This window comes from Nerophis ophidion, linkage group LG18 (assembly GCF_033978795.1).
Source record: "Nerophis ophidion isolate RoL-2023_Sa linkage group LG18, RoL_Noph_v1.0, whole genome shotgun sequence".
Lineage (NCBI taxonomy): Eukaryota > Metazoa > Chordata > Actinopteri > Syngnathiformes > Syngnathidae > Nerophis > Nerophis ophidion.
The window spans coordinates 50,524,408-50,550,536 of record NC_084628.1 but is presented as its reverse complement, the minus strand read 5'-3'; the positions used below and the strand labels follow the sequence as shown (position 1 = coordinate 50,550,536).

At 37.3% G+C, this 26,129-nt stretch overlaps 2 protein-coding genes across 5 annotated transcripts in view; both read right to left on the bottom strand.

Moving 5' to 3' along the window:
* Window positions 1–26,129, bottom strand: part of LOC133537310 (oocyte zinc finger protein XlCOF22-like) — a 340,825-nt gene that overhangs the window by 33,067 nt on the left and 281,629 nt on the right. The window lies entirely within an intron of this gene.
* LOC133537307 (oocyte zinc finger protein XlCOF6.1-like) overlaps window positions 1–26,129 on the bottom strand; it is a 275,459-nt gene that overhangs the window by 5,261 nt on the left and 244,069 nt on the right. For 3 of the 4 annotated variants that reach the window (XM_061878325.1, XM_061878327.1, XM_061878326.1), the window contains one exon: window positions 4,722–7,153. The exons of the other annotated variant lie outside the window; for it this stretch is intronic. In XM_061878325.1, coding sequence (XP_061734309.1) covers window positions 5,202–7,153 — 1,952 coding nt within the window. In that variant the 3' untranslated portion in view covers window positions 4,722–5,201. Of the gene's footprint in view, window positions 1–4,721; window positions 7,154–26,129 lie in introns of those variants that run through there. 4 annotated transcript variants of the gene reach the window in all.

Below are 26,129 nucleotides of genomic sequence, written 5' to 3'. Positions count from 1 at the left end.
GCAGGGGCACGATGGTGGTGGTCTTGAAGCAGGTGGGCACAACAGCTTGTGTTAGTGACAAGTTGTATATGTCAGCAAGTACGTCAGCCAGCTCTGATGAACACACCCTGAGGGCCTGGCCAGGGGTGTTGTCTGGGCCGGCTGTCTTCCGTGGGTTTGTTTTCTTCAGAACTGTACGTACCTCTGCTGTTGTCATAGTGAGCGGTGGGTCCTGCGTGGGCTCCGTGGTCAGAACCCCTCTCTGTTAGTTGGTGTTGAGGACCTCGAAGCGGGCGTAGAACTCATTCAGCTCATCTGGCAGTGAGCGTTGGCTGTTTGTGACCCCCCTGCTCCCCTGCTTGTAGTCTGTGATGTGTTGCAGGCCTTGCCACATGCGCCGGGAATCTGTGTTGAAGTAGAATCCCTCCAGCTTTAGTCTGCATTGTCCCTTGGCCTCGCTGATGGATTTACACAGGTCATATCTGGCCTTCTTGTAGTCCTCAGCGTTGCCTGAGAGAAATGCAGTGGAGCGGGCATGTAGCTTGGACCGAACATTAATCCAGGGTTTTTGGTTTGGGTATATCTTGTATTGTTTTCTGGGAACAATGTTTTGCACGCATGTGCTGATGTAGCCAGTTACACCGGAAGCATGTTCCTCCATGTTCACAGTACCGTCATCCCTCTGAGCAGCAGTTTTAAACATGTCCCAGTCTGTACTCCCAAAGCAGTCCTGAAGCACTAGTTCAGTGTCCTCATTCCAAACTTGAACAGTTTTACTCACTGGGGGGGCTTGCTTGGGACGCTGGATGTAGAAAAGCTGAGATGTGATCAGATAGTCCAAAGTGTGGTCTGGGTACAGCCTTGTAAGCTCCCCTCACGTTGCAGTACACCTGGTCCAGGGTGTTTATCTCCCTCGTAGTAAAGTTCACATATTGATGGTATTTTGGGAGGACACTCTTTAGGTTGCGGTGGTTAAAATCCCCAGCTACCGTGAACGCAGCATCAGGGTGTGGGGTCTCTTGTTTACTGATGACGTCATGCAGCAGCTTTAGCGCTGTAGTGGAGTCCGCCCGTGGCAGGATGTAAACAGACAGTATAAACACTGCACTAAACTCCCTTGGCAGGTAAAAAGTGTAAAACTCTGAAAAGTCATCCCCATCTTCAAATCTGGAGACAAACACCACTTCACAAATTACCGGCCCGTCTCCCTTCTGCCACAGTTATCAAGAATATTGGAAAAATTATTCGATAATAGACTTTGTGGCTTCATTAAAAAGCACAAATTATTATCCGATTGTCATTATGGGTTGCGACAAAATAGCTCAACTTCATTAGCTCTAATTGACTTAATAGAGTACATTACTAATGGCATGGAGAAGAACAAATTTGTTATAGGAATTTTTATTGACCTGCAAAAGGCTTTCGATACCATTGACCACCAGATGTTGGTAAATAAACTGGAAAACTACGGCATAAGGGGATTGGCAGGGAAATGGCTGGAGAGCTACTTAAATGAGAGACAGCAGATTGTTCAGATGGACCAACATCAATCTACACTCATGAACATAACTGTGGAGTCCCCCAGGGGTCCATACTGGTACCCACACTATTCATTATATATATCAACAAAATATGTCAGGTATCAACACTGCTGGAGTTCATCCTCTTTGCTGACGATACAACAATTACATGTGCAGGTGACCACGTGAAGCAACTTCTGACTTCTGTAACTGAGGAGATGATGAAGCTAAAAACTTGGTTTAATACAAACAAATTGTCTCTGAATTTAAAGAAGACCAAAATAATGCTCTTTAGCAATTGCAAAAGTAATATACCAATCAGGATTGTTATTGATGATACACCAATAGAATATATTCAACAAAATTATTTCTTAGGAGTAATAATAGAGGAAAATATCTCATGGTTAAAATACCTGAGGGCAAAAGTTGCTAAATGTGTTGGAATGATGAGGAGATCATGTCATTTATTGAACACCAATGCTCTGCTGTTATTGTTTCATTCATTTATTATGTCATATTTAAACTATTGTGTTGGAGTCTGGGGAAATTGTCATGAATCACATCTCTCTCTCTCTCTCTTCTCTCTCTCTCTGTCTCTCTCTCTCTCTCTATATATATATATATATATATATATATATATATATATATATATATATATATATATATATATATATATATATTTATATGCTAAATATGTATTTAATATTTATACACTAAAAAAGTTTTTAATATTCATATATTAAACAGTTGTTTAATTAATACTTATACACTAAACATGTAAAGGAGGGATTGGAAGTCTGGGACACTAAATAAGGCACACTTGGAAGTAATGAATTTGTTTGTGTGTGCAGTTGCGGTAGAAGTCCACAGGAGGGCGCACATTCCCACTTATGAAGTCTGGTCTCTCTTTCTCTCTCTCTCTCTCTCTCTCTCTCTCTCTCTCTCTCTCTCTTCTCTCTCTCTCTCTCTCTCTATATATATATATATATTTAAATATATTTATATGCTAAATATTTATTTAATATTTATATACTAAAAAAGTTTTTAATATTCATATATTAAACAGTTGTTTAATTAATACTTATACACTAAACATGTAAAGGAGGAATTGGAAGTCTGGGACACTAAATAAGGCACACTTGGAAGTAATGAAGTTCTTTGTGTGTGCAGTTGCAGCAGAAGTCCACAGGAGGGCGCACGTTCCCTCTTCATAAATTTGGTTTTCTCCCTCTCTCTCTCTCTCTCTCTCTCTCTCTCTCTCGCTCTCTCTCTCTAGCGTGCTCCCCCCCCAGTCCTTGTCTAGTTTTATCAGCCAGCCCTATTGGCCATTTTCCTACTTTTTTAACATCAGTCATGTGTCTATCATTATATATATTGTATTGTTTTACAGCCCAGCCCTATGTATTTTTTTCAAATGACTATTTTTTTAATTGGTTTCGATTTGATGTCTTTTGCAATATTTGCAATATATATTGACATTGTTTGATCGCCCAGCCCTATCGGCTTTTTTCCATTTTTTTGTATTTTTCTATCTATGTGTCATGCTATTAAATTGATATATCGGTGTCAGCCAGCGATCCTTGGTCCGCTTCCGATGGTGCGGAGGCTTGGAGGCGTGTGTGGACTAATGGAGGGGGTGTTTCCACCAGGCGTGTATGGAGGCCTATTTCATTCAGGGGAGGAGCCAGAAATGATGACGTAAGAAGCCCCGTGACCGCTTCGGGAAGCAGTACAGATTTGCCGGGAAATTCGACAAGTTATAAACCGCCCAAGCTCCATCGAAAATGTTGTCTTTTGAGTCTTGTGGTCAGTTGGGAATATGGAGAGAGAATAAAAACAGTTTTTTAAATGCCACTAGAATCAGGGGGGTCCTTTTTTTTTCTTTTTTTCTTCTTTGTCATGAAAAAGGGAGGTTTTTGTGGTTAGTGCACTAATTGTAAGTGTATATTGTGTTTTTTTTGTTGAGTTAAGAATTTTTTTTTTTTATAAAAAATTCTTCTGCGGCCCGGTACCAATCTGCCTATCATGTGATTCTACCATCCATCCATCCATTTTCTACCGATTATTCCCTTTCGGGGTCGCGGGAGGCGCTGGCGCCTATCTCAGCTACAATCGGGTGGAAGGCAGGGTACACCCTGGACAAGTCGCCACCTCATCGCAGAGCCAACACAGATAGACAGACAACATTCACACTCACATTCACACACTAGGGACCATTTAGTGTTGCCAATCAACCTATCCCCAGGTGCATGTCTTTGGAAGTGGGAGGAAGCCGGAGTACCCGGAGGGAACCCACGCAGTCACGGGGAGAACATGCAAACTCCACACAGAAAGATCCCGAGCCTGGATTTGAACCCAGGACTGCAGGAACTTCGTATTGTGAGGCAGACGCACTAACCCCTCTTCCACCGTGAAGCCCCATGTGATTCTACCATGTTGGCAAAATACAAACACACAATATATTGACATATATAACACATAAAACATGGAATTAGAAGTGAACAGTACCCATCCCTACCAGCAAGTGTTGTTGTATTGGAAACTAATTTACAAACACAACTTCATCACACACAATACTCCACTATGGAATTGTTCTTATATTAAAATGAGAAACAAATCCATCTTTGAACAGCAATGGTTTGAAAAAGGCATTTGGTCACTGATGCACTTATTGACTGATAAAAGTATTTTGTTATTTGAAGATTTCATTAAGTATGACCTGCAAACAGACACAATATTTTAAGCAATTATAAAGGCTTTTGTTCAAAATATTGTAATTCCAGTAAATATATATATATATTTTTTTTTTAATTATTTACCATTTCTTCTTTATTGTATTTTCTCCGGAACAAAAAAATAAAACTCATAATTTGAAAGTTTCCATTCTTCCAAACGCCAAGGAGTTAATTTAAGGAAAAAATTTAAAATATTTTTTAAGATGTTGTTTTGCAATTGAAGACAACACTTGTTCGTTCTGTGATAGGGAAACAAATTAAACTTTTTTTTTTCATGAATGTATGCAAAATAAAGCTCTGTGAGATGATGTACAATATTGGCTTTTGCCTGACATTCCAAACTTTGACTGATATTGTTTTGGGGATGTTAAAAAAGAAAGAAAGAAAAAAAAAGGTAAAGTATGTTTAAAACACAATAGTGGGGATTTTTTTTTAACCCACAAATGTATGTTAGTAAAAACAAAACATCCTTCCACAGACAACTCAGCCATTTTCTCTCACTTTTTATTGCATAAACGTACAAGTACATACATATTAAGTTAAAGTATAAAAAAATCACAACACAATCATCATATTACAAAAGAGAGTAGTAAAGATGATTAATAAAATGGATTACAGAGACCCAACAAATGATTCATAAAGTCACACATTTTAAAATTGTATAAAAGACAACTGTTTAAATGATGTATAAAGTAAATAATAATATGCTTCCTGAAGTGGTCCAGAAGATGTTTCAGATGTGAACCAGTACATATGTATATCATATAAAGGTGATAATCTATGGGATTATCAACAATTACAAGTACAAATAAGTAATACTTTTATATTTCCAACTATCTAATCTATAAATGTAGAAGCATATTAAAAAGATTGTTGGACAAACAACAATGTCACACATGTTATATGTGCTGATGTTGTTAGAAAGTCAAAATGAAAGTCTGGACAGTTTATTTCAAATCCTGCAGTTTCATTTGCTGCTGCTGTTCTCACCAGCACACTTGTGTTTCTTACACTGGTACTTAGAAGACAATCTTTCACCACACACACTGCAACTCAACACTTTCTCTCCTGGGTGTCTTCTCATGTGTGCTAAAAGGTTTGATCGGTCACAAAAGCTTCTGTTGCAGATTGAACAGGAATGTGATTTTTCACCAGTGTGTGTTCTCATGTGTACTTTCATATTTTGACTTTGTGTAAAACCTTTACCACAGGTTGAACAGGAAAAAGATTTTTCACCAGTGTGTGTTCTCATGTGTACTTTCAAATGTTGACTTTCTGTAAAACCTTTACCACAGGTTGAACAAGAAAAAGCTTTTTCATCAGTGTGTATTCTCATGTGTACTTTCAAATGTTGACTTCTTGTAAAACCTTTACCACAGATTGAACAGGGAAAAGTTTTTTCACCAGTGTGTGTTCTCATGTGTACTTTCACATTCTGACTTTCTGTAAAACCTTTACCACAGATTGAACAAGAAAAAGGTTTTTCACTAGTGTGTGTTCTCATGTGTGTTTTCACATCTGTACTATTTGTAAAACCTTTACCACAGGTCGAACAGGAAAAAGGTTTTTCTCCAGTGTGTGTTCTCATGTGTCTTTTCAAATTATTACTTTGTGCAAAACCTTTACCACAGATTGAACAAGAAAAAGGTTTTTCACCAGTGTGTGTTCTCATGTGTACTTTCGCATATGTACTTCTTGTAAAACCTTTACCACAGATTGAACAGGGAAAAGTTTTTTCACCAGTGTGTGTTCTCATGTGTACTTTCACATTCTGACTTTCTGTAAAACCTTTACCACAGATTGAACAAGAAAAAGGTTTTTCACTAGTGTGTGTTCTCATGTGTGTTTTCACATCTGTACTATTTGTAAAACCTTTACCACAGGTCGAACAGGAAAAAGGTTTTTCTCCAGTGTGTGTTCTCATGTGTCTTTTCAAATGATTACTTTCTGTAAAACCTTTACCACAGATTGAACAAGAAAAAGGTTTTTCACCAGTGTGTGTTCTCATGTGTCCTTTCAAATTGCGACTAAGTCCAAAACCTTTACCACAGAGTGAACAAGAAAAGGGTTTTTCTCCAGTGTGTGTTCTCATGTGTCTTTTCAAATCGTGACTAAGTCCAAAACCTTTACCACAGAGTGAACAAGAAAAGGGTTTTTCTCCAGTGTGTGTTCTCATGTGTCTTTTCAAATCGTGACTTTGTGCAAAACCTTTACTACAGAGTGAACAAGAAAAAGGTTTTTCTCCAGTGTGTGTTCTCTTGTGTCTTTTCAGATAACTATGGTATTTAAATGTTTTGTGAGAGTGAGAAGATGTGAAGTGAGTGTTGTCAGTGTGACATGTCTTATCATCTTTAGAGTCTTCATCATCAGTGTCAGGAGAGTGTGACGTTGTGTCCTCACTATCTGATAGTGGAGCTAAGAGCTTGTCTGCTTGTGATCCTCCACAGTGGTCTCCATCAGCTTCTGTTGTCATGTATTGTGTTGAGCTGCTGCTTGGAGGCTCCCCCCCTCCCCTCTCCTCACTTTCACCTTTCACCTCATCATCTTCACTCTTCACAGGGACACCAGTCACTGGGAACTCCTCCAACCATTTAGGCTGACTGATGCCCTCTTCCTCCTCTTCCTCTTTAATGTGCGGCGGCTCTTGGTCCTCCTCTTCCTCTTTAATGTGCGGCGTATCTTGGTCCTCCTCTTCCTCTTTAATGTGCGGCGGCTCTTGGTCTTCCTCTTCCTCTTTAATGTGAGGGTTCAGTGGGTCCTCCTCTTTATTTTTGATGTGTAAGTTCAGTGGGTCCTCCGCTTGCCCTTTAATGTGAAGGGTCAGTTTAACATTATGGGTCTGTGGCGTCTCAACTTCCTCTTTAATGTGGGGGGGCTGTGGTTCCTCTTCCTGCTCACGAAAAAGATGTTCTTCGACATCTACGGGACGGGAGAAAACAAACTTTCTTGATAAAAGTCCAGCTTTGCTCAGTCACATGAGACATTGTCCTGCACCAACATATGATCTCACAATCTCATCAGTTTCCCCTCACAGCAGTCAGGGTACTTCCAGCTGACACATGAAGAAGACCTTCAGGGGAATGCCTTCCCAGGCTAACATCCAATCCACCTTATTCATATAAAAACATCCTCAAATTAATTCCTGCAATCCATACTAGTGTGCTGTTCTCCCTCTGAATAAGTCATACACACACAGGAAATAATGTACCACATGCCAGCCTCCACGCAGAAGTACTAGTGATGAGCTCCCCCTGCTGGTGGACAATAATTACTGTCATTTTCACATTCATCTTTAGAGACATGTCACACTAAAAATAGCATGAGCATAGTCAACATCCATCCATCCATTTTCTACTGTACTGTTCGAGGTCAAACATGTTGTCCAAAAAAGATGACATCTGTTTTACTTTCATTTAGATAGTGTCACCACAGTTAAACTGGGAAGAAGTAATCAGATTACTGACTACTCCTTCAAAAGATAACTTGTTTACCTTATTAATAATAGTAATATTGAATTAATTTAGTGTGTTTCTAGACACTCAAATTGCGTTACAGTGAGAACTGAGAAGACATCATTCATGCAGTCCACACATTCAATGTGGTAAGCTACATTTAATTATTATAATAATATTAAGTAGATGAAGAAATTCCTGAAAGAATTGTGTGTGAATGCTCCAATGCTGAAGCTGAACTGAAAGGTTGACAGAATGTAGTATGAATGTAAGAATAGTTTGAATGTTGAAGAGTTTGAATCTCGGGAAAACTGGGATTTTTTTAAGTTCTCAAACCAACATGCTTTTTTTGTCCTGACTGTATCATGTTGTATGCATGCATGTGTGATGTATCATGTTGTATGCATGCATGTGTGATGTATCATGTTGTATGCATGCATGTGTGATGTATCATGTTGTATGCATGCATGTGTGATGTATCATGTTGTATGCATGCATGTGTGATGTATCATGTTGTATGCATGTATGTGTGATGTATCATGTTGTATGCATGCATGTGTGATGTATCATGTTGTATGCATGTATGTGTGATGTATCATGTTGTATGCATGCATGTGTGATGTATCATGTTGTATGCATGCATGTGTGATGTATCATGTTGTATGCATGCATGTGTGATGTATCATGTTGTATGCATGCATGTGTGATGTATCATGTTGTATGCATGCATGTGTGATGTATCATGTTGTATGCATGCATGTGTGATGTATCATGTTGTATGCATGCATGTGTGATGTATCATGTTGTATGCATGCATGTGTGATGTATCATGTTGTATGCATGCATGTGTGATGTATCATGTTGTATGCATGCATGTGTGATGTATCATGTTGTATGTGTGATGTATCATGTTGTATGCATGCATGTGTGATGTATCATGTTGTATGCATGCATGTGTGACGTATCATGTTGTATGCATGTATGTGTGATGTATCATGTTGTATGCATGCATGTGTGATGTATCATGTTGTATGCATGCATGTGTGATGTATCATGTTGTATGCATGCATGTGTGATGTATCATGTTGTATGCATGCAAGTGTGATGTATCATGTTGTATGTGTGATGTATCATGTTGTATGCATGCATGTGTGATGTATCATGTTGTATGTATGCATGTGTGATGTATCATGTTGTATACATGTATGTGTGATGTATCATGTTGTATGCATGCAAGTGTGATGTATCATGTTGTATGCATGCATGTGTGATGTATCATGTTGTATGCATGCATGTGTGATGTATCATGTTGTATGTGTGATGTATCATGTTGTATGTATGCATGTGTGATGTATCATGTTGTATGCATGCATGTGTGATGTATCATGTTGTATGCATGTATGTGTGATGTATCATGTTGTATGCATGCAAGTGTGATGTATCATGTTGTATGCAAGCATGTGTGATGTATCATGTTGTATGCATACATGTGTGATGTATCATGTTGTATGCATGCAAGTGTGATGTATCATGTTGTATGTGTGATGTATCATGTTGTATGCATGCATGTGTGATGTATCATGTTGTATGTATGCATGTGTGATGTATCATGTTGTATACATGCATGTGTGATGTATCATGTTGTATACATGCATGTGTGATGTATCATGTTGTATGCATGCATGTGTGATGTATCATGTTGTATGCATCCATGTGTGATGTATCATGTTGTATGCATGCATGTGTGATGTATCATGTTGTATGCATGCAAGTGTGATGTATCATGTTGTATGCATGCATGTGTGATGTATCATGTTGTATGCATGCATGTGTGATGTATCATGTTGTATGCATGCAAGTGTGATGTATCATGTTGTATGTGTGATGTATCATGTTGTATGCATGCATGTGTGATGTATCATGTTGTATGCATGCATGTGTGATGTATCATGTTGTATGCATGCATGTGTGATGTATCATGTTGTATACATGCATGTGTGATGTATCATGTTGTATGCATGCATGTGTGATGTATCATGTTGTATGCATCCATGTGTGATGTATCATGTTGTATGCATGCATGTGTGATGTATCATGTTGTATGCATGCAAGTGTGATGTATCATGTTGTATGCATGCATGTGTGATGTATCATGTTGTATGCATGCATGTGTGATGTATCATGTTGTATGCATGCAAGTGTGATGTATCATGTTGTATGTGTGATGTATCATGTTGTATGCATGCATGTGTGATGTATCATGTTGTATGCATGCATGTGTGATGTATCATGTTGTATGCATGCAAGTGTGATGTATCATGTTGTATGTGTGATGTATCATGTTGTATGCATGCATGTGTGATGTATCATGTTGTATGCATGCATGTGTGATGTATCATGTTGTATGCATGCATGTGTGATGTATCATGTTGTATACATGCATGTGTGATGTATCATGTTGTATGTGTGATGTATCATGTTGTATGCATGTATGTGTGATGTATCATGTTGTATGCATGTATGTGTGATGTATCATGTTGTATGCATGTATGTGTGATGTATCATGTTGTATGCATGCATGTGTGATGTATCATGTTGTATGCATGTATGTGTGATGTATCATGTTGTATGCATGCATGTGTGATGTATCATGTTGTATGCATGTATGTGTGATGTATCATGTTGTATGCATGTATGTGTGATGTATCATGTTGTATGCATGCATGTGTGATGTATCATGTTGTATGCATGCATGTGTGATGTATCATGTTGTATGTGTGATGTATCATGTTGTATGCATGCATGTGTGATGTATCATGTTGTATGCATGCATGTGTGACGTATCATGTTGTATGCATGTAAGTGTGATGTATCATGTTGTATGCATGCATGTGTGATGTATCATGTTGTATGCATGCATGTGTGATGTATCATGTTGTATGCATGCATGTGTGATGTATCATGTTGTATGCATGCAAGTGTGATGTATCATGTTGTATGTGTGATGTATCATGTTGTATGCATGCATGTGTGATGTATCATGTTGTATGTATGCATGTGTGATGTATCATGTTGTATACATGTATGTGTGATGTATCATGTTGTATGCATGCAAGTGTGATGTATCATGTTGTATGCATGCATGTGTGATGTATCATGTTGTATGCATGCATGTGTGATGTATCATGTTGTATGTGTGATGTATCATGTTGTATGTATGCATGTGTGATGTATCATGTTGTATGCATGCATGTGTGATGTATCATGTTGTATGCATGTATGTGTGATGTATCATGTTGTATGCATGCAAGTGTGATGTATCATGTTGTATGCATGCATGTGTGATGTATCATGTTGTATGCATACATGTGTGATGTATCATGTTGTATGCATGCAAGTGTGATGTATCATGTTGTATGTGTGATGTATCATGTTGTATGCATGCATGTGTGATGTATCATGTTGTATGTATGCATGTGTGATGTATCATGTTGTATACATGCATGTGTGATGTATCATGTTGTATACATGCATGTGTGATGTATCATGTTGTATGCATGCATGTGTGATGTATCATGTTGTATGCATCCATGTGTGATGTATCATGTTGTATGCATGCATGTGTGATGTATCATGTTGTATGCATGCAAGTGTGATGTATCATGTTGTATGCATGCATGTGTGATGTATCATGTTGTATGCATGCATGTGTGATGTATCATGTTGTATGCATGCAAGTGTGATGTATCATGTTGTATGTGTGATGTATCATGTTGTATGCATGCATGTGTGATGTATCATGTTGTATGCATGCATGTGTGATGTATCATGTTGTATGCATGCATGTGTGATGTATCATGTTGTATACATGCATGTGTGATGTATCATGTTGTATGCATGCATGTGTGATGTATCATGTTGTATGCATCCATGTGTGATGTATCATGTTGTATGCATGCATGTGTGATGTATCATGTTGTATGCATGCAAGTGTGATGTATCATGTTGTATGCATGCATGTGTGATGTATCATGTTGTATGCATGCATGTGTGATGTATCATGTTGTATGCATGCAAGTGTGATGTATCATGTTGTATGTGTGATGTATCATGTTGTATGCATGCATGTGTGATGTATCATGTTGTATGCATGCATGTGTGATGTATCATGTTGTATGCATGCAAGTGTGATGTATCATGTTGTATGTGTGATGTATCATGTTGTATGCATGCATGTGTGATGTATCATGTTGTATGCATGCATGTGTGATGTATCATGTTGTATGCATGCATGTGTGATGTATCATGTTGTATACATGCATGTGTGATGTATCATGTTGTATGTGTGATGTATCATGTTGTATGCATGTATGTGTGATGTATCATGTTGTATGCATGTATGTGTGATGTATCATGTTGTATGCATGTATGTGTGATGTATCATGTTGTATGCATGCATGTGTGATGTATCATGTTGTATGCATGTATGTGTGATGTATCATGTTGTATGCATGCATGTGTGATGTATCATGTTGTATGCATGTATGTGTGATGTATCATGTTGTATGCATGTATGTGTGATGTATCATGTTGTATGCATGCATGTGTGATGTATCATGTTGTATGCATGCATGTGTGATGTATCATGTTGTATGCATGCATGTGTGATGTATCATGTTGTATGCATGCATGTGTGATGTATCATGTTGTATGCATGCATGTGTGATGTATCATGTTGTATGCATGCATGTGTGATGTATCATGTTGTATGCAAGCATGTGTGATGTATCATGTTGTATGCATGAATGTGTGATGTATCATGTTGTATGTGTGATGTATCATGTTGTATATATGCATGTGTGATGTATAATGTTGTATACATGCATGTGTGATGTATCATGTTGTATGTGTGATGTATCATGTTGTATGCATGCATGTGTGATGTATCATGTTGTATACATGCATGTGTTATGTATCATGTTGTATGCTTCCATGTGTGATGTATCATGTTGTATTCTTGCATGTGTGATGTATCATGTTGTATACATGCATGTGTGATGTATCATGTTGTATGCATGCATGTGTGATGTATCATGTTGTATACATGCATGTGTTATGTATCATGTTGTATGCTTCCATGTGTGATGTATCATGTTCTATTCTTGCATGTGTGATGTATCATGTTGTATGCATGCATGTGTGATGTATCATGTTGTATGCTTGCATGTGTGATGTATCATGTTGTATGTGTGATGTATCATGTTGTATGCATGCATGTGTGATGTATCATGTTGTATACATAAAGGTGTGATGTATCATGTTGTATGCATGCATGTGTGATGTATCATGTTGTATGCAAGCATGTGTGATGTATCATGTTGTATACATGCATGTGTGATGTATCATGTTGTATGTGTGATGTATCATGTTGTATGCATGCATGTGTGATGTATCATGTTGTATACATGCATGTGTTATGTATCATGTTGTATGCTTCCATGTGTGATGTATCATGTTGTATTCTTGCATGTGTGATGTATCATGTTGTATGTGTGATGTATCATGTTGTATGTGTGATGTATCATGTTGTATGCATACATGTGTGATGTATCATGTTGTATGCATACATGTGTGATGTATCATGTTGTATACATGCATGTGTTATGTATCATGTTGTATACATGCATGTGTGATGTATCATGTTGTATGCATGCATGTGTGATGTATCATGTTGTATACATGCATGTGTGATGTATCATGTTGTATGTGTGATGTATCATGTTGTATGCATGTATGTGTGATGTATCATGTTGTATGCATGTATGTGTGATGTATCATGTTGTATGCATGTATGTGTGATGTATCATGTTGTATGCATGCATGTGTGATGTATCATGTTGTATGCATGTATGTGTGATGTATCATGTTGTATGCATGCATGTGTGATGTATCATGTTGTATGCATGTATGTGTGATGTATCATGTTGTATGCATGTATGTGTGATGTATCATGTTGTATGCATGCATGTGTGATGTATCATGTTGTATGCATGCATGTGTGATGTATCATGTTGTATGCATGCATGTGTGATGTATCATGTTGTATGCATGCATGTGTGATGTATCATGTTGTATGCATGCATGTGTGATGTATCATGTTGTATGCATGCATGTGTGATGTATCATGTTGTATGCAAGCATGTGTGATGTATCATGTTGTATGCATGAATGTGTGATGTATCATGTTGTATGTGTGATGTATCATGTTGTATATATGCATGTGTGATGTATAATGTTGTATACATGCATGTGTGATGTATCATGTTGTATGTGTGATGTATCATGTTGTATGCATGCATGTGTGATGTATCATGTTGTATACATGCATGTGTTATGTATCATGTTGTATGCTTCCATGTGTGATGTATCATGTTGTATTCTTGCATGTGTGATGTATCATGTTGTATACATGCATGTGTGATGTATCATGTTGTATGCATGCATGTGTGATGTATCATGTTGTATACATGCATGTGTTATGTATCATGTTGTATGCTTCCATGTGTGATGTATCATGTTCTATTCTTGCATGTGTGATGTATCATGTTGTATGCATGCATGTGTGATGTATCATGTTGTATGCTTGCATGTGTGATGTATCATGTTGTATGTGTGATGTATCATGTTGTATGCATGCATGTGTGATGTATCATGTTGTATACATAAAGGTGTGATGTATCATGTTGTATGCATGCATGTGTGATGTATCATGTTGTATGCAAGCATGTGTGATGTAACATGTTGTATACATGCATGTGTGATGTATCATGTTGTATGTGTGATGTATCATGTTGTATGCATGCATGTGTGATGTATCATGTTGTATACATGCATGTGTTATGTATCATGTTGTATGCTTCCATGTGTGATGTATCATGTTGTATTCTTGCATGTGTGATGTATCATGTTGTATGTGTGATGTATCATGTTGTATGTGTGATGTATCATGTTGTATGCATACATGTGTGATGTATCATGTTGTATACATGCATGTGTTATGTATCATGTTGTATACATGCATGTGTTATGTATCATGTTGTATGCTTCCATGTGTGATGTATCATGTTCTATTCTTGCATGTGTGATGTATCATGTTGTATGCATGCATGTGTGATGTATCATGTTGTATGCTTGCATGTGTGATGTATCATGTTGTATGTGTGATGTATCATGTTGTATGCATGCATGTGTGATGTATCATGTTGTATACATGCATGTGTGATGTATCATGTTGTATGCATGCATGTGTGATGTATCATGTTGTATGCAAGCATGTGTGATGTATCATGTTGTATACATGCATGTGTGATGTATCATGTTGTATGTGTGATGTATCATGTTGTATGCATGCATGTGTGATGTATCATGTTGTATACATGCATGTGTTATGTATCATGTTGTATGCTTCCATGTGTGATGTATCATGTTGTATGCATGCATGTGTGATGTATCATGTTGTATGTGTGATGTATCATGTTGTATGTGTGATGTATCATGTTGTATGCATACATGTGTGATGTATCATGTTGTATACATGCATGTGTTATGTATCATGTTGTATGCTTCCATGTGTGATGTATAATGTTGTATTCTTGCATGTGTGATGTATCATGTTGTATACATGCATGTGTGATGTATCATGTTGTATGCAAGCATGTGTGATGTATCATGTTGTATACATGCATGTGTTATGTATCATGTTGTATGCTTCCATGTGTGATGTATCATGTTGTATTCTTGCATGTGTGATGTATCATGTTGTATGCATGCATGTGTGATGTATCATGTTGTATGCTTGCATGTGTGATGTATCATGTTGTATGCTTGCATGTGTGATGTATCATGTTGTATGTGTGATGTATCATGTTGTATGCATGCATGTGTGATGTATCATGTTGTATGCATGCATGTGTGATGTATCATGTTGTATGCATGCATGTGTGATGTATCATGTTGTATGCATGCATGTGTGATGTATCATGTTGTATGCATGCATGTGTGATGTATCATGTTGTATGCATGCATGTGTGATGTATCATGTTGTATGCATGCATGTGTGATGTATCATGTTGTATACATGCATGTGTGATGTATCATGTTGTATGTGTGATGTATCATGTTGTATGCATGCATGTGTGATGTATCATGTTGTATACATGCATGTGTTATGTATCATGTTGTATAATTCCATGTGTGATGTATCATGTTGTATTCTTGCATGTGTGATGTATCATGTTGTATGTGTGATGTATCATGTTGTATGTGTGATGTATCATGTTGTATGCATACATGTGTGATGTATCATGTTGTATACATGCATGTGTTATGTATCATGTTGTATGCTTCCATGTGTGATGTATCATGTTGTATTCTTGCATGTGTGATGTATCATGTTGTATACATACATGTGTGATGTATCATGTTGTATGCATGCATGTGTGATGTATCATGTTGTATACATGCATGTGTTATGTATCATGTTGTATGCTTCCATGTGTGATGTATCATGTTGTATTCTTGCATGTGTGATGTATCATGTTGTATGCATGCATGTGTGATGTATCATGTTGTATGCTTGCATGTGTGATGTATCATGTTGTATGTGTGATGTATCATGTTGTATGCATGCATGTGTGATGTATCATGTTGTATGCATGCATGTGTGATGTATCATGTTGTATGCATGCATGTGTGATGTATCATGTTGTATGCATGCATGTGTGATGTATCATGTTGTATACATGCATGTGTGATGTATCATGTTGTATGCATGCATGTGCGATGTATCATGTTGTATGCATGCATGTGCGATGTATCATGTTGTATGCATGCATGTGTGATGTATCATGTTGTATACATGCATGTGTGATGTATCATGTTGTATGCATGCATGCATGATACATCACACATGCATGCATACAACATGATATCATGTTGTATACATGCATGTGTGATGTATCATGTTGTTTGCGTGCATGTGTGATGTATCATGTTGTATGCGTGCATGTGTGATGTTTCATGTTGTATGTGTGATGTATCACGTTGTATGCGTGAATGTGTGATGTATCATGTTGTATGCGTGCATGTGTGATGTATCATGTTGTATGCGTGCATGTGTGATGTATCATGTTGTATGCGTGCATGTGTGATGTATCATGTTGTATCATGTTGTATGCGTGCATGTGTGATGTATCACGTTGTATGCGTGCATGTGTGATGTGTCATGTTGTATGCGTGCATGTGTGATGTATCATGTTGTATGCGTGCATGTGTGATGTATCATGTTGTATGCGTGCATGTGTGATGTATCATGTTGTATGCATGTATGTGTGATGTATCATGTTGTATGCGTGCATGTGTGATGTATCATGTTGTATGCATGCATGCATGATACATCACACATGCATGCATACAACATGATATCATGTTGTATACATGCATGTGTGATGTATCATGTTGTATGCGTGCATGTGTGATGTATCATGTTGTATGCGTGCATGTGTGATGTATCATGTTGTATGCGTGCATGTGTGATGTTTCATGTTGTATGTGTGATGTATCATGTTGTATGCGTGCATGTGTGATGTATCATGTTGTATGTGTGCATGTGTGATGTATCATGTTGTATGCGTGCATGTGTGATGTATCATGTTGTATGCGTGCATGTGTGATGTATCATGTTGTATGCGTGCATGTGTGATGTATCATGTTGTATGCATGTATGTGTGATGTATCATGTTGTATGCATGCATGTGTGATGTATCATGTTGTATAAATGCATGCATGATACATCACACATGCATGCATACAACATGATACATCACAAATGCATGTATACAACATGATACATCACACATGCATGCATACAACATGATACATCACACATGCATGCATACAACATGATATCATGTTGTATGCATGCATGTGTGATGTATCATGTTGTATTTGTGATGTATCATGTTGTATGCATGCATGTGTGATGTATCATGTTGTATGTGTGATGTATCATGTTGTATGCATGCATGTGTGATGTATCATGTTGTATGCATGCAAGTGTGATGTATCATGTTGTATGTGTGATGTATCATGTTGTATGCATGCATGTGTGATGTATCATGTTGTATGCATGCATGTGTGATGTATCATGTTGTATGCATGCATGTGTGATGTATCATGTTGTATACATGCATGTGTGATGTATCATGTTGTATGCATGCATGTGTGATGTATCATGTTGTATGCATCCATGTGTGATGTATCATGTTGTATGCATGCATGTGTGATGTATCATGTTGTATGCATGCAAGTGTGATGTATCATGTTGTATGTGTGATGTATCACGTTGTATGCGTGAATGTGTGATGTATCATGTTGTATGCGTGCATGTGTGATGTATCATGTTGTATGCGTGCATGTGTGATGTATCATGTTGTATGCGTGCATGTGTGATGTATCATGTTGTATCATGTTGTATGCGTGCATGTGTGATGTATCACGTTGTATGCGTGCATGTGTGATGTATCATGTTGTATGCGTGCATGTGTGATGTATCATGTTGTATGCGTGCATGTGTGATGTATCATGTTGTATGCGTGCATGTGTGATGTATCATGTTGTATGCATGTATGTGTGATGTATCATGTTGTATGCGTGCATGTGTGATGTATCATGTTGTATACATGCATGTGTGATGTATCATGTTGTATGCGTGCATGTGTGATGTATCATGTTGTATGCGTGCATGTGTGATGTATCATGTTGTATGCGTGCATGTGTGATGTTTCATGTTGTATGTGTGATGTATCATGTTGTATGCGTGCATGTGTGATGTATCATGTTGTATGCGTGCATGTGTGATGTATCATGTTGTATGCGTGCATGTGTGATGTATCATGTTGTATGCGTGCATGTGTGATGTATCATGTTGTATGCGTGCATGTGTGATGTATCATGTTGTATGCATGTATGTGTGATGTATCATGTTGTATGCGTGCATGTGTGATGTATCATGTTGTATAAATGCATGCATGATACATCACACATGCATGCATACAACATGATACATCACAAATGCATGTATACAACATGATACATCACACATGCATGCTTACAACATGATACATCACACATGCATGCATACAACATGATATCATGTTGTATGCATGCATGTGTGATGTATCATGTTGTATTTGTGATGTATCATGTTGTATGCATGCATGTGTGATGTATCATGTTGTATGTGTGATGTATCATGTTGTATGCATGCATGTGTGATGTATCATGTTGTATGCATGCAAGTGTGATGTATCATGTTGTATGTGTGATGTATCATGTTGTATGCATGCATGTGTGATGTATCATGTTGTATGCATGCATGTGTGATGTATCATGTTGTATGCATGCATGTGTGATGTATAATGTTGTATACATGCATGTGTGATGTATCATGTTGTATGTGTGATGTATCATGTTGTATGCATGCTTTATGTGTGATGTATCATGTTGTATGCATGCATGTGTGATGTATCATGTTGTATACATGCATGTGTGATGTATCATGTTGTATGCATGCATGTGTGATGTATCATGTTGTATGCATGCATGTGTGATGTATCATGTTGTATGCATGCATGTGTGATGTATCTAGTTGTATGCAAGCATGTGTGATGTATCATGTTGTATGCATGCATGTGTGATGTATCATGTTGTATGTGTGAAGTATCATGTTGTATGCGTGAAGTATCATGTTGTATGCATGTATGTGTGATGTATCATGTGGTATGCATGCATGTGTGATGTATCAAGTTGTATACATGCATGTGTGATGTATCATGTTGTATGTGTGATGTATCATGTTGTATGAATGCATGTGTGATGTATCATGTTGTATGCATGCATGTGTGATGTATCATGTTGTATGTGTGATGTATATGTTGTATTCATGCATGTGGGATGTATCATGTTGTATGCTTGCATGTGTGATGTATCATGTTGTATACTTGCATGTGTGATGTATCATGTTGTATGCATGCATGTGTGATGTATCATGTTGTATGTGTGAAGTATCATGTTGTATGTGTGATGTATCATGTTGTATGAATGCATGTGTGATGTATCATGTTGTATGCATGCATGTGTGATGTATCATGTTGTATGTGTGATGTATATGTTGTATTCATGCATGTGGGATGTATCATGTTGTATGCTTGCATGTGTGATGTATCATGTTGTATACTTGCATGTGTGATGTATCATGTTGTATGCATGCATGTGTGATGTATCATGTTGTATGTGTGAAGTATCATGTTGTATGCGTGAAGTATCATGTTGTATGCATGTATGTGTGATGTATCATGTGGTATGCAGGCATGTGTGATGTATCAAGTTGTATACATGCATGTGTGATGTATCATGTTGTATGTGTGATGTATCATGTTGTATACATGCATGTGTGATGTATCATGTTGTATGCATGCATGTGTGATGTATCATGTTGTATGTGTGATGTATCATGTTGTATGCATGCTGTATGTGTGATGTATCATGTTGTATGCATGCATGTGTGATGTATCATGTTGTATACATGCATGTGTGATGTATCATGTTGTATGCATGCATGTGTGATGTATCATGTTGTATGCATGCATGTGTGGTGTATCATGTTGTATGCATGCATGTGTGATGTATCTAGTTGTATGCAAGCATGTGTGATGTATCATGTTGTATGCATGCATGTGTGATGTATCATGTTGTATGTGTGAAGTATCATGTTGTATGCGTGAAGTATCATGTTGTATGCATGTATGTGTGATGTATCATGTGGTATGCATGCATGTGTGATGTATCAAGTTGTATACATGCATGTGTGATGTATCATGTTGTATGTGTGATGTATCATGTTGTATGAATGCATGTGTGATGTATCATGTTGTATGCATGCATGTGTGATGTATCATGTTGTATGTGTGATGTATATGTTGTATTCATGCATGTGGGATGTATCATGTTGTATGCTTGCATGTGTGATGTATCATGTTGTATACTTGCATGTGTGATGTATCATGTTGTATGCATGCATGTGTGATGTATCATGTGGTATGCATGCATGTGTGATGTATCAAGTTGTATACATGCATGTGTGATGTATCATGTTGTATGTGTGATGTATCATGTTGTATGAATGCATGTGTGATGTATCATGTTGTATGCATGCATGTGTGATGTATCATGTTGTATGTGTGATGTATCATGTTGTATGCGTGCATGTGTGATGTATCATGTTGTATGCGTGCATGTGTGATGTATCATGTTGTATGCGTGCATGTGTGATGTTTCATGTTGTATGTGTGATGTATCATGTTGTATGCATGCATGTGTGATGTATCATGTTGTATGCGTGCATGTGTGATGTATCATGTTGTATGCGTGCATGTGTGATGTATCATGTTGTATGCGTGCATGTGTGATGTATCATGTTGTATGCGTGCATGTGTGATGTATCATGTTGTATGCGTGCATGTGTGATGTATCATGTTGTATGCATGTATGTGTGATGTATCATGTTGTATGCGTGCATGTGTGATGTATCATGTTGTATGCATGCATGCATGATACATCACACATGCATGCATACAACATGATACATCACACATGCATGTATACAACATGATACATCACACATGCATGCATAAAACATGATACATCACACATGCATGCATACAACATGATATCATGTTGTATGCATGCATGTGTGATGTATCATGTTGTATGTGTGATGTATCATGTTGTATGCATGCATGTGTGATGTATCATGTTGTATGTGTGATGTATCATGTTGTATGCATGCATGTGTGATGTATCATGTTGTATACATGCATGTGTGATGTATCATGTTGTATGCATGCATGTGTGATGTATCATGTTGTATGCATGCATGTGTGATGTATCATGTTGTATGCATGCATGTGTGATGTATCATGTTGTATGCAAGCATGTGTGATGTATCATGTTGTATGCATGCATGTGTGATGTATCATGTTGTATGTGTGATGTATCATGTTGTATGCATGTATGTGTGATGTATCATGTTGTATGCATGCATGTGTGATGTATAATGTTGTATACATGCATGTGTGATGTATCATGTTGTACGTGTGATCTATCATGTTGTATGCATGCTGTATGTGTGATGTATCATGTTGTATGCATGCATGTGTGATGTATCATGTTGTATACATGCATGTGTGATGTATCATGTTGTATGCATGCATGTGTGATGTATCATGTTGTATGCATGCATGTGTGATGTATCATGTTGTATGCATGCATGTGTGATGTATCATGTTGTATGCATGTATGTGTGATGTATCATGTTGTATGCATGCATGTGTGATGTATCATGTTGTATGCATGTATGTGTGATGTATCATGTTGTATGCATGCATGTGTGATGTATCATGTTGTATGCATGTATGTGTGATGTATCATGTTGTATGCATGCATGTGTGATGTATCATGTTGTATGCATGTATGTGTGATGTATCATGTTGTATGCATGTATGTGTGATGTATCATGTTGTATGCATGCATGTGTGATGTATCATGTTGTATGCATGCATGTGTGATGTATCATGTTGTATGCATGCATGTGTGATGTATCATGTTGTATGCATGCATGTGTGATGTATCATGTTGTATGCATGCATGTGTGATGTATCATGTTGTATGCATGCATGTGTGATGTATCATGTTGTATGCAAGCATGTGTGATGTATCATGTTGTATGCATGAATGTGTGATGTATCATGTTGTATGTGTGATGTATCATGTTGTATATATGCATGTGTGATGTATAATGTTGTATACATGCATGTGTGATGTATCATGTTGTATGTGTGATGTATCATGTTGTATGCATGCATGTGTGATGTATCATGTTGTATACATGCATGTGTTATGTATCATGTTGTATGCTTCCATGTGTGATGTATCATGTTGTATTCTTGCATGTGTGATGTATCATGTTGTATACATGCATGTGTGATGTATCATGTTGTATGCATGCATGTGTGATGTATCATGTTGTATACATGCATGTGTTATGTATCATGTTGTATGCTTCCATGTGTGATGTATCATGTTCTATTCTTGCATGTGTGATGTATCATGTTGTATGCATGCATGTGTGATGTATCATGTTGTATGCTTGCATGTGTGATGTATCATGTTGTATGTGTGATGTATCATGTTGTATGCATGCATGTGTGATGTATCATGTTGTATACATGCATGTGTGATGTATCATGTTTTATGCATGCATGTGTGATGTATCATGTTGTATGCAAGCATGTGTGATGTATCATGTTGTATACATGCATGTGTGATGTATCATGTTGTATGTGTGATGTATCATGTTGTATGCATGCATGTGTGATGTATCATGTTGTATACATGCATGTGTTATGTATCATGTTGTATGCTTCCATGTGTGATGTATCATGTTGTATTCTTGCATGTGTGATGTATCATGTTGTATGTGTGATGTATCATGTTGTATGTGTGATGTATCATGTTGTATGCATACATGTGTGATGTATCATGTTGTATACATGCATGTGTTATGTATCATGTTGTATACATGCATGTGTTATGTATCATGTTGTATGCTTCCATGTGTGATGTATCATGTTCTATTCTTGCATGTGTGATGTATCATGTTGTATGCATGCATGTGTGATGTATCATGTTGTATGCTTGCATGTGTGATGTATCATGTTGTATGTGTGATGTATCATGTTGTATGCATGCATGTGTGATGTATCATGTTGTATACATGCATGTGTGATGTATCATGTTGTATGCATGCATGTGTGATGTATCATGTTGTATGCAAGCATGTGTGATGTATCATGTTGTATACATGCATGTGTGATGTATCATGTTGTATGTGTGATGTATCATGTTGTATGCATGCATGTGTGATGTATCATGTTGTATACATGCATGTGTTATGTATCATGTTGTATGCTTCCATGTGTGATGTATCATGTTGTATTCTTGCATGTGTGATGTATCATGTTGTATGTGTGATGTATCATGTTGTATGTGTGATGTATCATGTTGTATGCATACATGTGTGATGTATCATGTTGTATACATGCATGTGTTATGTATCATGTTGTATGCTTCCATGTGTGATGTATAATGTTGTATTCTTGCATGTGTGATGTATCATGTTGTATACATGCATGTGTGATGTATCATGTTGTATGCAAGCATGTGTGATGTATCATGTTGTATACATGCATGTGTTATGTATCATGTTGTATGCTTCCATGTGTGATGTATCATGTTGTATTCTTGCATGTGTGATGTATCATGTTGTATGCATGCATGTGTGATGTATCATGTTGTATGCTTGCATGTGTGATGTATCATGTTGTATGCTTGCATGTGTGATGTATCATGTTGTATGTGTGATGTATCATGTTGTATGCATGCATGTGTGATGTATCATGTTGTATGCATGCATGTGTGATGTATCATGTTGTATGCATGCATGTGTGATGTATCATGTTGTATGCATGCATGTGTGATGTATCATGTTGTATGCATGCATGTGTGATGTATCATGTTGTATGCATGCATGTGTGATGTATCATGTTGTATGCATGCATGTGTGATGTATCATGTTGTATACATGCATGTGTGATGTATCATGTTGTATGTGTGATGTATCATGTTGCATGCATGCATGTGTGATGTATCATGTTGTATACATGCATGTGTTATGTATCATGTTGTATAATTCCATGTGTGATGTATCATGTTGTATTCTTGCATGTGTGATGTATCATGTTGTATGTGTGATGTATCATGTTGTATGTGTGATGTATCATGTTGTATGCATACATGTGTGATGTATCATGTTGTATACATGCATGTGTTATGTATCATGTTGTATGCTTCCATGTGTGATGTATCATGTTGTATTCTTGCATGTGTGATGTATCATGTTGTATACATACATGTGTGATGTATCATGTTGTATGCATGCATGTGTGATGTATCATGTTGTATACATGCATGTGTTATGTATCATGTTGTATGCTTCCATGTGTGATGTATCATGTTGTATTCTTGCATGTGTGATGTATCATGTTGTATGCATGCATGTGTGATGTATCATGTTGTATGCTTGCATGTGTGATGTATCATGTTGTATGTGTGATGTATCATGTTGTATGCATGCATGTGTGATGTATCATGTTGTATGCATGCATGTGTGATGTATCATGTTGTATGCATGCATGTGTGATGTATCATGTTGTATGCATGCATGTGTGATGTATCATGTTGTATGCATGCATGTGTGATGTATCATGTTGTATACATGCATGTGTGATGTATCATGTTGTATGCATGCATGTGCGATGTATCATGTTGTATGCATGCATGTGCGATGTATCATGTTGTATGCATGCATGTGTGATGTATCATGTTGTATACATGCATGTGTGATGTATCATGTTGTATGCATGCATGCATGATACATCACACATGCATGCATACAACATGATATCATGTTGTATACATGCATGTGTGATGTATCATGTTGTTTGCGTGCATGTGTGATGTATCATGTTGTATGCGTGCATGTGTGATGTTTCATGTTGTATGTGTGATGTATCACGTTGTATGCGTGAATGTGTGATGTATCATGTTGTATGCGTGCATGTGTGATGTATCATGTTGTATGCGTGCATGTGTGATGTATCATGTTGTATGCGTGCATGTGTGATGTATCATGTTGTATCATGTTGTATGCGTGCATGTGTGATGTTTCATGTTGTATGTGTGATGTATCATGTTGTATGCGTGCATGTGTGATGTATCATGTTGTATGCGTGCATGTGTGATGTATCATGTTGTATGCGTGCATGTGTGATGTATCATGTTGTATGCGTGCATGTGTGATGTATCATGTTGTATGCGTGCATGTGTGATGTATCATGTTGTATGCATGTATGTGTGATGTATCATGTTGTATGCGTGCATGTGTGATGTATCATGTTGTATAAATGCATGCATGATACATCACACATGCATGCATACAACATGATACATCACAAATGCATGTATACAACATGATACATCACACATGCATGCATACAACATGATACATCACACATGCATGCATACAACATGATATCATGTTGTATGCATGCATGTGTGATGTATCATGTTGTATTTGTGATGTATCATGTTGTATGCATGCATGTGTGATGTATCATGTTGTATGTGTGATGTATCATGTTGTATGCATGCATGTGTGATGTATCATGTTGTATACATGCATGTGTGATATATCATGTTGTATGCAT